The sequence below is a fragment of the Anguilla anguilla genome, chromosome 12 (genome assembly GCF_013347855.1).
Source record: "Anguilla anguilla isolate fAngAng1 chromosome 12, fAngAng1.pri, whole genome shotgun sequence".
NCBI lineage: Eukaryota > Metazoa > Chordata > Actinopteri > Anguilliformes > Anguillidae > Anguilla > Anguilla anguilla.
The window spans coordinates 36972952-36988188 of record NC_049212.1 but is presented as its reverse complement, the minus strand read 5'-3'; the positions used below and the strand labels follow the sequence as shown (position 1 = coordinate 36988188).

General features: G+C 41.0%; 2 protein-coding genes across 2 annotated transcripts; one reads left to right on the top strand and one right to left on the bottom strand.

Annotated features, from left to right (window-relative positions):
- Window positions 1–5502: 5502 nt before the first annotated feature.
- On the bottom strand, window positions 5503–7114 carry LOC118210076 (olfactory receptor 52E4-like). Its single transcript, XM_035385928.1, has 2 exons — window positions 7101–7114; window positions 5503–6726 (listed from the first exon to the last, which is right to left on the bottom strand). The coding sequence occupies exon 2, from the start codon at window positions 6704–6706 to the stop codon at window positions 5774–5776; it is 933 nt and encodes a 310-aa protein (XP_035241819.1). The 5' UTR covers window positions 6707–6726; window positions 7101–7114; the 3' UTR covers window positions 5503–5773.
- A 68-nt stretch (window positions 7115–7182) lies between these two features.
- Window positions 7183–11526, top strand: LOC118209161 (olfactory receptor 10A6-like). Its single transcript, XM_035384322.1, has 2 exons — window positions 7183–7217; window positions 9784–11526. Exons 1-2 carry the CDS (start codon window positions 7183–7185, stop codon window positions 10760–10762), a joined length of 1014 nt encoding a protein of 337 aa, XP_035240213.1. The 3' UTR covers window positions 10763–11526.
- The last annotated feature ends 3711 nt before the right edge of the window (window positions 11527–15237 follow it).

The following is a 15237-nucleotide window of genomic DNA, read 5'->3' as shown; positions in this document are numbered from 1 at the left end:
AGTGGAGGAAAGTGTGTACTTTAGCAATTATATAGACACACAGGTACGCAAAATCGAAGGTGAAGACAACCAACATGTCACGTGAGAGAAGAAGGTGGACAAGGCCTTTTTTTTCTTTTGCAAGTTCTTAGTTGTTTTTACAGAACAGCCTTGAAATATGTGAAATCTAATCAGGGAAAGAAGAGATTAAAATTGCAGAAAGGCAGTGAGATTGGCATCATGTAACATGGGGGAAATTGTAGATTTTAATCACAGACTGGGGCGGGGGGGGTTATATTTCAAATGGTGGTTTTAGGAAAGGGCCCTGCATCAGGCAACATAAAAAAGGGCCATCATCCTAAACCCCCCCCCCCCAATAAAGTGCCTATGGCAGCACACCCCCCACCTCTACTTGCTATGTCTTCACTTAGGTCCCTCTGAAGATGTGATCTTACAGGTCATTCAAATGATTTTACTGTATGACCAAACAATGATTAAAAAAGGATCAACTGTAATTACAATAGCACAAGCTGGTGTTAAGTCTGTCAGAGATGTTGCAACTGCACAAGAGGGGAGGATAAACAGATAACCAAAAAAAAAAAAAAAAAACAATCTACTGATATAATAAAAGTATGAGTTGAAAGGATGACACGCCAGACTGGTAAACCCAGCTCTGGATTTGTCATTATGACAATGCAGCAAACATACAACTAGCTGCTTTTTTGCTTGAATGCATGTTGTTTTGGCAGCGCATAAGTAAAATGATACAAACTGTTAGACACCAGATGGAGGTTTTTAAATTGAAGCACATAATGCATTACCAATTTATGCAGCTGGTCTACCGCAGTTTTCTTAAACAGAACAGTTGTGGAACAATTAAGAGTATAGCCTTGGCTAGTGACCTGAGACTATAACAAATTCAAAGAGGCCTTGCATTCACAGACCCATACAAACATTAAACCTTTATTTGACTAGGAAGTCACATTGAAATTAAAACCACTTTTAAAAGTGAGACCTAGCCAAGACAGGGCCAAAGCAGTATGAAACAGCATACAAAACAACAACAATGACTACAGTAGCACATGGAATAAACCAACCAACATGATAAAATACATACACTAAAACAGTGTTAAATAAGTTCAGGGTTTAAAACAAGAACAGGTCACAACAGTTTGAATATTCAGAGGATTCAACTGCCATTCCTTATATCGGTGGCACTTATTTTTTTATTATTTGGTTATTAAAACAATCTCTCAGAAAGTTGCTCTTGAGTTTCTGGGGAAACAGAACCCCAGAACCCCTAGTAATGAGCTCCGAAGAGAACACAGGTTTATTTCCACGGTTTAACAGGCACTCTGATAATAGCACTAATAATACATATGAGACTGTTCAAAGCAATTAATAGCTGAAAACAATGGTGATTCATAACACTTCCTATTGTTATAAAATGTATAAAGGAATAATAAATAAAAGTGAATTATTATTATTATTATTATTACTATTATTATTATTATTATTATTATTATTAATAATAATAATAATAATAATAATAATAATAATAATAATAATAAACTTTTCATAGTACTCAAAGCAATTATCAGAAAGTTAACATCAACAAAACAGATTTAAACACAGTAGGATCATTAAAAAAATAATAATTTAAAAAGCTGCAGTTAAAAATTGCTGGGACGAAAAAGCAACATATTACTTTTCATGCTTTGGTAGACTATCCCTTTCCTGTTGCAGGTTTGCTCTACAGTAAGGGAATTAAGCAGCTGGTCTGAGTAGGAGGTACCCTGGCATTAGCATCATAAAGCTCCTGTCTGACCCTGTGCAATAATAATGATCATTTTAATGGTTATACAACACATAAAGGACACAAATCTGATAGTAGGCCCTGTCTCAGGGAGGCCTCTCCCAGAGTTGAGCGTACAGGAAATGGTACTAATGGGACAGCCACAGAGTCAGCAGTTATTGGTTTCACCTTAACATCAGCAACCGATTCAGACCCAAGCAACCAGATGAGGTCAGATAACAATGTAATCAACAGCTGTGATCCCTCAGTTAAGTGCTCAGTTACAGAAAACACCAGTAGACCCAGCGATTCTCCAGAACCTTCTCTCTCGTTCGTATCACGTAGTTTCAGGACACCGAAATGTGTTCCAAAGGGCCAGCAGTACTGCTGGTTTTCTTTCTGCCCCTCAAATCAGGGACTGCTTTAAACCTGACACACCAGGTGAGAGTAATCTCTGGCCAATCAGTGACCCTATTGGACCATGGATGATCAGGCAGAGAAAACAAGCAGTAATACTGACCGTGAGGGCCATATTTGAGTATCCCTGACTTACTCTTATGTTCAATAGAGCAGCCTGCACTTCTTGAACCTGCTTTCTCTGTTGGCAATATACTTTCCCACTTTAGGGAATTACAGCACTTAAACTTCGCACCAGTGATGGCACTGTAAGTCACTCTGGATAAGAGTGTGTTCTTAATGCCAGTACAGTAAAGTAAAGTAAAGTAAAGAAAAGCAGCAAGTCTCATTGTAAAGCTTTAATATTACATCAATGTGACTGCTACAGGTATGAGTAAACTGTTTTTAGTTTGTAGGTAAATGATTAACCTAGATGAGCTACTATAAATGGCTGTTCTTATCTTTATGTTTTATGCTCTAATCGCAGAAAAGCCAGATAGATGACTTAAGCAATCTGCTTTGGGTATGTTCAGTTTGTCATTATAAAGTATTTACAAACAGTAGACCAACATGATGTTGGTCAAATGTGAATTTATATAATAAACTGTGAATATAATAAAATATGGGTCAGAAGGCATTTTTCTCCAGTTACCATTCATTTATTAACTTTAGCAAAAAGCCGTGCTGTCCACCAATGTCAACGCTTTACTATAAAAATTGCAGTGGCACTTGTATCACTGACAATGACTGTCATTTTCCTCACCTGTGATGCAGTACCAACTTCAGACAATAAGTGGCAGTGAAGGATTGAGGAGAAATAATTGCAAACAGGTGCAAGTCAAAACATCAAGCACGCATACAGTACGTATGTGTCGATGGACAGGCGGCACAGATGAGGTAAAACAGGAAGTAGCAAGAGCGTAGCAGAACGAAAGAGAGAATGGGAGAGGGAGAGAGAGAGAGAGAGAGAGAGAGAGAGAGAGAGAGAGAGAGAGAAAGTTGGGACAGTGCATACACTCCACTCATCAAAATACATACACATTGTACATACATGCATTGACACACACACGCACACACACATACATACATGCATTCAAACACAAGTATACACACACACATACAGTACCTTGCAAAAGTATTCAGACCCTTGCAGCGTAAGCTTTTACCTATAAGCCTTTTGTTTTGGACCTAATGTTTATTAATGCAACTTTTAAAAACAAGTAAAAATGTATATTGATACTTAAAAGTGAATAAACATGGAAACAGTGGATCTTTATTGCACGAGGATTCAACCTCTTCGTCCTTGCAGCTCTAAATTAATACAGGTGCTAAAAAAAAAAAAAAAAGGACTGCATTTATAAAGCGCTTTTATCCAAAGCGCTTTACAATTGATGCCTCGCATTCACCAGAGCAGTTAGGGGTTAGGTGTCTTGCTCAGGGACACTTCGACACGCTCAGAGCGGGGATCGAACCGGCAACCCTCCGACTGCCAGACAACCGCTCTTACCTCCTGAGCTATGTCGCCCCTAAATAGTGCAAATAAATAATATAATAAATAATAATAAATAAATAAATAAATAAAAACTATAACAAAAAACAGTCATACAATGAGCTGACAAGGCCTCCCGTTTGCCTGTCCTAAAAGTGGTTATCACACTTCCAGCATAAAAACACCTGTGTTTGGGAGGGTTTTTCAGGCTGTGAATTTGAAGCAACCACAACAATGACCAGTGAGCTTTTCCTCGGCGATTCAGGGACATATTTATCAAAAGGCACAAATTAAGAGAAGGATGCAAATCAAACAAAAATCTAAATTCTTGGATATCCTAGTGCACACTGCTTTCTCAATAATTGGCTAGCGGATGCTGCACCATGCCACACAGAGACTACTGTACAGGAAGACTACCATGTATAGGACTACTATGTATAGGAAAAGATGTCCCTTTAATCTCAGTGACCAAACAAAATGGGCGGACACGGTGGCATAGTGGTTAGCACTGTTGGGTCCGACCGGATCCTCTCTGCGTGGAGTTTGCATGTTCTCCCCGTGTTCGCGTGGGTTTACTCCGGGTACTCCGGTTTCCTCCCACACTCAAAGACATGCATGTTAGGTGCGCTCCTGCAGTTGCCCTTGACCAAGGCACTGGCCTCAGAACTGGAGTTAGTCCCCGGGCGCTGCACTGTGGCTGCCCACTGCTCCTAAGTAACTAGGATGGGTCAAATGCAGAGGACAAATTAACCCACGGGGTTCAATAAAAAAGTATATGTATAAAGGAAACTGATGAGAGATGTCACTGCGAGACTAATTACCTTAAAAGAGTGACTGAGTTCAATGGTGGAGAATGGATAAAATGTGCATCAGTAGGAAGCAATAACATATGAAGTGCATGACATTAAGAGTGACAGCCATTACAAACAATAATAATAATAATAATAATAATAATAATAATAATAATAAGAATCATAATTACGGCCTGCCTGGAGTTCACAAGAAAGCATGCAAGTGATCAAGATGAAAATTGTGAAAAGCTTTTTAGGAGACTAGGTGTTCTTGTTCAAAAGGCAATGCATCATGACTGCAGCAAACCTAACACTGCGCATGTCCCCCACTTAACACCACCCATATAGTTAAACATGGTAGTGATGATAGTATTATGCTATGGAGATGCTACTTGTTGGCAGGGACCAGGAAATGGTAAAAAAAAAAATGAACATACTTCAGCAAAATGCTGACCAGAAACCTGTAGAATTATGGCCACTAAAGACCTGAAGCTGGAGTGGAAATTCAGCTTCCAGCAGGACAACGATCCAAAGCCACAAGGCCAAGACATTGGAGTGGCTCAAGAGTGAAAGGTGAATATCACCTGGCCAGGTAAGGTCCTGACCTCCACCTCAAAAATATTCTGCGGCGTAACTTGGAGACTGCATGTCCAAGCGGTTTAAGAGAGCTGGAGCGAGAAGAAAAAGCAGAAATTACCATAAAATTATCAATACATCATTTGTAATCATTTTGCAAAATATGAAAACTGTCCAAGCGTCTGAATACTTTTGCAGGACACTGTATATTGTCCGTGCTGACATTACATTGCAGGTAATTACTATATTAACTACACATCTTATCCCCCAGAGTAATATGTAATCATAGAACTTTGCCGGTCCTACTAGTCTATCAACATACAGGTAACAATAATAAATTTTAAAAATAAAAATAAAATAAATGCAACAAAACATGATCTTTGTGGTGAAGATGGGAAATTGGAAATTCCTAAAAACAATCATATGTTAAAAATATCTAATAAAGTTTATTCAAATACTATGGGCTATTTGTAGTTTATAACAGAAGCATGGCTGAAATATTTTATGCTACAAAAGAACACAAATGGGCCTTTTTCATTATCCAATATGTATTTAAAAAAATAAATAAATAAAGTTGAATCCTCACATTAAAATAAACTGTGCTCTCTGGTTACACAGCACATTTTAGTTAACCTCTAAAAATAATGCATTCATAAATACGGGATATTCAAAAACAATTACTTAATGCATCCCGTCCCAATGTCGCACCTTCATTACTTTTTTCGAACAAATTTTTATTAAGGTCGATTAAGACTGGGTCACTTTGGTCTTGAAAATCTGCACAATTTTCTTTCTGAGGGTCTTAGTCTGGAGCCCGTAGATGATGGGGTTCAAGTTGGCGGGAACGACGTGAAACAAAATGTACGCCAGTTTCCTCAGGTCGGGGTAGTTGGGAAAGCGGTGCAGGATGATGGTCAAAAAGCCCGTCCACAGCATGATGAGGTACAGCACCAGGTGGCTGGCGCAGGTCTGCGCGGCCTTGCTGTTCAGCTCCTTGCTCTTCCTGGTCCAGCAGATGACGGCGATCCTGAAATAGGTGACTGCGATGCTGCCCATGGAGGACGCGAACAGCACCACGGTGAAGAACAGCCCGTAGATGTTGTTGACCGTCACGTCCTCGCAGGACAGCTTGAACAGGGACGCGTTGTCGCAGTAGGCGTTCAAAATGGTGGACCTGCAGCGGGACAGCCGGATGGTGAGGCCCAGCAAGACGGACACCAGGAAGAGCGAGGCGCCCCAGGCGGTGGCGGAGAGCTTCACCACGGTCCTGGTGGTCATTAGGGAGGGGTACCTCAAAGGGTGGCAGATGGCCACGTACCTGTCCAGGGCCATGATGATGAGGATCAAGTGGGAGGCGGACCCGAACGTGTGGCTGCAGAACGCCTGCAGGACGCACTGACTGTACGAGATGTAGCGCTCGGGCGAGACCACGTCCGACATCAGACGAGGCATCAGGACCGTGTTTCCGATCAGATCGTTCACGGACAGGTTGCAGAACAGCAGGTACATGGGCTGGTGCAAGCCCCTCTCTGTGATTATGAGAACAAGGACTCCAATGTTGGAGACTACAAGGGCGAGGTAGGCAAACAGCATCAGGAAAAATAAAGGGTACACAAATTGTGCGGAGATTTCAAACCCCTCGATTCGCAGGATTTGGCTGTTGATCGATGCGTTATCCATCTTTTAAACTAATAGCAAAGCTGCAAAAATAATTAAAAACCAATCGTTATAAGTTATAATATAAATTGTACAAGCTAATGACATATTGCGCATTGTTTTAAAGTCTACCTGATGCATTTGTTATTGGATGACTGTGAACAAGCCATAATCTGTACATTTCTTCAATTGGTAATATCTTAATAAATCAGGTGTTATTCATAATACTACAATCCATTTGTAAGTATTGCCGTATTTTGTGCTTTTTTTCTGGGCAATATATATGGTAATAGTTACTCTGAAGCTCTCTTTAACAGGGCACTGATGCTTTAAAAGACACATTGTTCTGAAGTTCTGAAACATTCCTGCCATGTCTAATGCGGTCATCAAAACCACAAAATAACAAACATGAGCTTACCTTCTCTGGTGATGAGAATCCTGCTAAGAGTTAACCGTCTGTATTTCTGTCAGTTACCGCTTATATTTTCTTGTCACGACCAATGACAATGATCCTGGACATCGAGTCGATAATGAGGTAGGACCTGACACCATGTGGATTTGCACTTCCTGGATTTCCTACACGTGCGTTGCCAAGCAGCATACTCTCCTAGGTCAAGTTGATTGGCAGGGCCACGCTTCTCAGTGACAAGACAGTTCTTACATTACGGGCATTTAGCGGACGCTCTTATCCAGAGCGACTTGCACAACTTTTCACACAGTATTAACATTGCATCCATTTATACAGCTGGGTATATACCGAAGCAATGCAGGTTAACTACCTTGCTCAAGGGTACAACAGCAGTGTCCAACCCAGGAATTGATCCTATGACCTTTAGATTATAAGCTTAATTCCTTACCCATTATACTACACTGCTCTCAGCCTTTGTCTCTTTCCCTTTCAAAACGATGGATCACAAAGGTCTGGCTGGAGTGTAAGATTTGATAATACACTGCCTGGCCAAAAAAAAAAAAGTCGCACACTCTCATATTTCGTTGGACCGCCTTTAGCTTTGATTAGGGCACGCATTCTTCGTGGCATTGTTTCGACAACCTTATGCAACGTCACAACATTTATTTCCGTCCAGAATTGCATTATCTTGTATTGACGACGGGAGAGTCGAACCACTCCGTAAAGTCTTCTCCAGCACATCCCAAAGACTTTCAATGGGGTTAAGGTCAGGACTCTGTGGTGGCCAATTTATGCGTGAAAATGATTTCTCATGCTCCCAGAACCACTCTTCCACAATTTGAGCCCCATGAATCTTGGCATTGTCATCCTGGAATATGCCCGTGCCATCAGAGAAAAAAAAAATCCATTGATGGGATAATCTGGCCATTCAGTACATTCAGGTACCTAGCTGACTTCATTTTATTGCCGCATAATGTTGCTGAGCCTAGACCTGACCAATTGAAACAACCCCAGATCATAACACTGCCTCCAGAGGCTTGTACAGTGGGCACTGTTCAAAAAAATCTAAACGGCGACTTTTTGTTTTGGCCAGACAGTGTATACTACAGGTAAGAGGGAGTAAATTACTCTTCACTGCATAGTACTGTACAGTACTGTAGGTTACCGCCAGAGATTAATTTTTTACTCAGCCCACAACTGGTACACAGAGGAGGGAGACAAAGTAGGCGAAACGCGAACATGTTAGGGTTAGCTAAAGTAACGTTAGGCGATAAAGCTGTGCTTAAAAATGTCGTGCCGTACCACCTGAGCATGCATCCTACTAAGCGAAGCACCACCTGCGTGCATGCATCCCACCAAACGTCCCTCAAAGGTTGTCCATGAGTGAGTGAGTGAGTGAGTGAGTGCAGCCTAAATCATAATATGGATGGTTGCATGTTTGTTTTTGCACCGTATTATGGCATGATACATTCATCTGGGCCTTTGCCATTGAGGCGCCAGGCTTGTAGAATGGAAGTCAACAGAAGCGGCGTAACGTCCTCTCATTGCGTTTTTAAGTGTTTCTGCTGAAATCAGTATTCGTCATAATTAAATTTTTTATTTCATGTCCAGATTGATATAGCCAAAGCTTACCACGGCAGCCAGGTTGCACAATAGACAAGGGCAAGAACAGAAGAAAGAACCAAGAAGACAGCACTTTTTATGGGAATATTGCACGTCAACATTTGTTTGCCCCAACAAAGTATCTCATTGCCAACCCCCCACCCCCCCCACTCCTCCCCCCCAGTCAAAGTGGGCCAGAACCAGGACTGCTGTTAACAATGTTAATAATGATTTATATATGAAGTGCAAAATGCATTATTTCGCTCATGACTCATGCCCTGGTGGCATTTCTACAAATGACATTGAAATTGAGGTTTGCTTGTGTCAACCGAGAGTTTCCCTCGACAGCTCACCTCTTCCCTTCTGCATTACGTCATGTAATGTCACAACTTGAGCAGGCCCTGTAGGATAAATCCCAGGTAAAGGTGTGTGATGAGAGGAGGTGTACTATAAAGTCTGAAAGTGCATCTTGGAGCCATCACTCTCACACTCTGTCCTGACAGGTAAGACCCTATCTTTACTTTAACCTTTGGGTGAAATCTGTGCTAACTGTTAACTGTTAACTAGCTGCATTGGTTGCTTACTTACATTCACTGTAAAATCTAATATGTAATTCACTATTTGCTTTTGTTTAACAACAACAATAAAAAAATAATACTTAATAATAATAATAATAATAATAATAATAATAATAATAAAGTATATTTAGGAGTTTAAGTAAAATGATTACCAGGGTTGAGGTCAATTGAAAAAAAAAAACTAGAAAGTCAAGGGCACTTTTCGATTCATGACTGAAACAGATTTGACTTGACATGACTTGACTGAACTGAAAAGGAGCAGACTGACATGCTGATGGCTACTGCACTCACGTTGCTATGAAAGGGAAACAGGCATCTGCAGAAGTAATATAGTGCATTGCACTTATAAGTAACCAGATTTCAGAACACCAACGTCAGAACACTGCTTTGGATGCCAATAACTGTTTATGAAGAAAATGAAATGAATGTTCATTTTCATTAAGATAAAGAGTTAAAGACTTAAATGTTGACTAATTCTAAGACACTGTGTATTTTTTTTATTTTGCTTTCAGGGTCCTGACCAAGACGCAAGTGGTTGACATGGAAAACAAGTCTTACGTGCCTTTGAAGCAGCCCATAATTTTCCAGTTGGAAGGGTTCATCGTTCCCAAGGAAACGGCCCATCTCCTCTTCGCGCTGTCCTTGCTCGGGTACCTGGCCACGCTGACGGGGAACGGCGTCGTCTGCGTCGCGATATTCGTCGAGAAGTCGCTGCACAAGCCCATGTACGTCATGATCTGCAACCTCGTCGCCTGCGACCTGCTGGGGGGCACCGCCATGCTGACGAGGCTGATGTCCGACTTCCTGTCCGAAGAGCGGACCATCACGTACGCGGCCGCCATCTTCCAGGCGTTCAGCATGCACACGTACGGCTCCGCCACGCAGACCATACTGTCCGTCATGGCGTACGACAGGTACGTCGCCATCTGCGAGCCGCTCAGGTACCACACCATCATGACCAAGGGGAAACTGGTCGGGCTTTGCCTGACTGCCTGGCTCATCGCATTCAGCTTGGTGCTGATCTTGTTCGTGATGAACGTGACGACCCCGCTGTGCGGAACGCTGATAGTGCACGTTTACTGTAGCAACAGGTCGATACTGCGGCTGGCGTGCCACCCTACCCCTTACAACGACATCTACGGGCTGGTTATGACGTGGTCGTTGAGCACTGGATCTTTCCTGGTCATCGCCTTCTCCTACATAAAAATCCTGGTGGCGTGCTTGGTCGTTAGGAAAGAGACCAACAAGAGAAAAGTCATCCAAACGTGCGCGCCTCACCTGGTTGCTTACGTCATATTTGAAATCACTTCCATCATTATAATTATGTCCTATCGCGTTCCGGAGATAAGTGAGAATATGAAGAAGTTTTGCTCGATCCTGTCCATAATTCTACCGCCTATTATCAACCCGATCATATATGGCTTGGTAATGAGGGACATACGCGTCAACATCATCAAACTTTTTAAGAGAAAAGTTGTTCCAAATCAGTGAACTTGAAGTTATTATATGTTATAACTTGCCCCTATATGAAGTTTTAGTGTACATGATACATTTGTGTATTCCTTTCAAAATGTAAACAAATATTGTCAAATGATAAATCAAAGAGAAGATAAAAGATATTTAAGATATGATAAAGAAGAAATGAATTAAAAATAAAGCTTACTTGAAAATAAGCATGTTTGCTTTTTGCCTTATTTACATAGTAATGATGATGAAAATGTCATTTCCATGTCAGTATCATTGCCAAGTTCTGTCTCCCCCTGCATCCTAATTCTGACTAAACGTTCTATTTTATTGTAATGTTTATTCACCACTTTGTATTAATCATCTCATGTCTGCACACATTAACCCTTCACTATTGCTCCCACAATTAATCTGGAGAAGCGCGTGCAGTGTTTTAAGCTTTAACTTGAATATGCAAATAAACTCTCCCGTCTAGTTTTGATGCCTGTGGGTGTGTTATGAGGTGTTGGCATGCGGTGTGATATGGTGTCAACGAACAAGATATTCCACACAATCCTTCACACACAGGCACAGGCAAGGAAGAGAACGAAGTTGCCAACCATCTTCCTCAGTCACACACACACACACACACACACCTATGCATGTTATTACATATTTTAATATATTACCCCTGATTGCTGCTTCATTTTATTGCACTAATGGAATTGTTCTTGCAGTTTTATGGCAATGGCTTTTAAAAATTTTTTAAATCCTGTCTTTCCCCCTCTCATTCTTTTTCAATAAAGTGGTCTTTGCGCACAGGTTGTTTCTGTGTCTTATCTTCCAGCCCCTCCAGGACTTTGACTGAAAGGAGGAGTACAAGGGAACAGAGGTGCTACTGGCCAGTGAAGACAATGCTTCACTTTTTTAAACTTTACTTTACAGGCTTTTAGGAGATGCTCTCATCCAATTTACACAACTTTATTTATTTATTTATTTTTTTTACATTGTATTAACATTGCATCCATTTATACAGCTGAATATATACTGAAGCAGTGCAGGTTAAGTACCTTGCTCAAGGGTACGACGACAGTGTCCTACCTAAGAATTGAACCTGTGACATTTAGGTTACAAGACCAACTCCTTACCCATTATACTATACTGCTTTCTCACCTGATGTGCTGTCTCTGATATAAAAAATTATATGATTACATGTATTTTTGAATTACAATTTAAAATGGCATTTATACAGCCTTGCCATTTTCTGTGATGAGACTTACGGAGATAAGTGTACTCAGTTCTATGATTCTTGATGTGATTTGTTATCCATTCATATTGGAAAAAAACACAAATACTCACATCAATAACGTCTACAGCTTATGCATGCAATGCTTTTTAAATATTGGATGCTTACTAGTCATTGTCTTCTCAGACACATTATGTGTTTAGAAAAGAGAGAGTTGCCATCAAGGGGGGCTGACTTGGCATGTTGTCCAGGCCCTGGAGCAAGGGGGGTGGGGGGGTGATCTGTCAATTTGTGATAAATATTATTGTATGGGCCCAGGAATAATAAAATATGATTTTGCCCCTGTTCCTGCCTCTCACCCAATGCATGCTGGGATAGGCTCCAGCACCCCCCCCCCCGCCAATTCAGGAGAATGTAGACCCTGTAGAGCTACCGGTCACAGTTGGCATCAGTATGGTCTGGGTTCGATCCAAGGCTGTGAGGCCCATCCATGCATTAACTGAAACACAGTGCCTCAACCGAATTAACCATCCAGCAGCCCGGCCGAAATTCACATTCAAAATACATTCTAGTGTGTGTGTGTGTGTGTGTGTGTGTGTGCGTGTGTGCGTGCATGTGTGTTTGTGTACGTGCATGAGTGTCTGTGTGTTTGTGTGTGCATGTGCACAAGCACATCCATGTGTGTGTGTGAGTGTGCATGCGTGTATGTGTGCATATTATTTTACCCTTTTCGTTTTAAGTGCTGATTGTACTGCATCATTGCATTAGCGCTGCGCTAACTGCTCTCAGGCAATAGCAGTGCTGCTCAAGCGTATTCTGCCCTCTCTTACGCAGTGACTGCCAACACTCAACGCTTCAAGCCACGCCATTCATCATAGCTTAAAATCAGTCTTGACAGACTTGCAGGTGCTAGACCAGTAGCTAGGGGGTGCTGATGTTGCAGTAACCCAGGGTACCTTTCCTGAGAAATCCTACATTGTATTATAATAATAATAATAATAATAATAATAATAATAATAATAATAATAATAATAATAATAATAATTATTATTATTATTATTATTATTATTATTATTATTATCATCATCATCAAATGATGATGCAGCATTTCTGAGTGGAGTTTCTAAATCTCGTTGAATGTATTCATCAACAGTCAGCAATCAGTCACTCATCTTTAAAAATCTATTCATGCTTCAATCGTCCTTGTTGTTGTTGTTGTTGTTAGAGGAAAACAATTCTCTAAGCCATTATTTAATCCATGCACACTCTTTAATTCATGTGCCCTTTTAATAATCTAGTACTTTATACTTAATTTACTATATACCAATCCCAAATAACATCAAATAACATCAAAGTCCACAGAGAAATCAAGGAAAGTGGCCATATTTAAACTCCAGAGGTTGTAGGTGTTTTTGTGTTTGCCGTTGTTGCCACAATAGGGGGGAATCCGCTTAGTTACTGACCACCCAGTCACTGCAGAACACTAAACAGGAACTACCGAGGGATTAATCATAAATTACTGGCGTCCAATTAACTCCTCTTCCTGTTGATACATGAGAGTGGAATGCAATAATGAGATTAATATTCATTCTAAACATAATTACATTATTAGATCATTTATGTACACATACAGAGGGGACAGGACAAACAACTGCTCAGCTCAGGATAACATACCCGGGGAGCAACGGTAAAACTGTAGCTAAATAAAATAATGTGAATATGAACAAACATGTCAGTACCAAAATATGACTGCAAAGACACTCTTGCCAAAATATGACTGCAAAGACACTCTTGAGCTGGAGAGTGTAAAGCCTCACTGGTGGCCGCAGCTTTGGAAAGCTTATGTCAAACACACCACGGCTACATATGATTTCAAGGCCTTAACTTCTCGATATTTCGCTTGGATCTCAAGATGCGTATTTGGAGTGAATTGTAAATGTAAATGTATTGTAAGCGATCGAAGCAACAGTATCTTGGTTTAGGCCTGTAAAATGTTTTCTCTGTGACTTTTGCTTTTAAAAAAAGCTGATTTGGCCAGTCAAGTATGCCTGCATAATTGGCAGCAGATAAAGTGACCATCACATTACAGCAATAGGACAGGCCTACAAGTGCAAGCAGGCTTTCCACACAGGATGAAAGAAAATGAATTCAGATTTTTTTAAAAGGTAAAAACAACAAATGTTTGATAGTACACACAGATACACAACTTACAGGGCCATCAACCAACCAACCAAATAAATAAATACATAAATAAGCAAATACATAAATATTACCTACTTGGTGGATGATAATCCACAAAATTAATTGGATTATACATTGGATTGTAATTAATGAGACAAAACTTGGACATCACCTGCTATTATGTCCAGAGTAGTCATTAGTGGGCCATTCTAACCTTTAAAGTTTTTCATTGATACTCGCATTTGCATTATTCCGTTTCATTTTAGGCTTAACATGGACGTTAATTTAAAGAAAATGCTTTAAAACCTTTAATTCAGGAGCCCCTGAGAGCTGTGGTTCCTAAACATAAGGGCCTTAACAGGGGGTCATGGAGACCAGCAGCGAGTGCACAGTCAAGGGGCGGGGGTGTGGCAGCTCCGCAGGGCCCAAAGCTGGATCAATTACAGCCAGGAACCCCCCCTGAGTCAAGGCCTCCATCCACCGCCAGTGACCAGGACACAAAACAATTAGGAGAGGTCCGCTGTGGCCACTGGCAAGCCGCCTGCCCCCCCGTTCTGCGGCTCCACAGACTGCAGCCGTTACACAGCTCGGCCGAGTCCGTGTCTAATTAATATTCGGCCTGTCTGAGGACGTTTCCCGGTCAATTAAAGAAAATAAAAATACATCAATGACACTGCACCATACACCAGGGACACCTCCAATCTGGCACCCATTAGGTCAGTAGTACTGCTGGTTTTCTTTTCTTGCCGTTCCAATCAAGACTGATTTAATCCAGGTGAGTCTAATCTCTGACCAATCAGAGGCACGGATCGATAAATTAACTTTCAGGTAGGCAAGAACACAATCTTGAAGGGCTTGATGGCCAGGTTTTAATATCCCTGCAATACACTGTCAGGGTTTTTCATTTTCTTTTTGAAAAGTGCATGAACAGTTAAGTCTGCTGTACTACTGTATAGCTTCTGTATTTTGTTCACCTAATCTCATCCAGACTACATTGTGTTTTTAGTAAGAAAATATCGGACACTGACACCATATACACATCTGCAATGATGCCCAGGACTGCCAGCCCTAAACAGACACTAGAACACAATGCAGA

Bases quoted from the DNA above. Each gene is read 5' to 3' on its own strand.
- LOC118209161 (XM_035384322.1), top strand. From the start codon at position 7,183: ATGACAATGATCCTGGACATCGAGTCGATAATGAG. The intron at 7,218-9,783 runs GTAGGACCTGAC...TTTTGCTTTCAG, and splicing joins GACATCGAGTCGATAATGAG to GGTCCTGACCAAGACGCAAG.
- LOC118210076 (XM_035385928.1), bottom strand. From the start codon at position 6,706: ATGGATAACGCATCGATCAACAGCCAAATCCTGCGAATCGAGGGGTTT.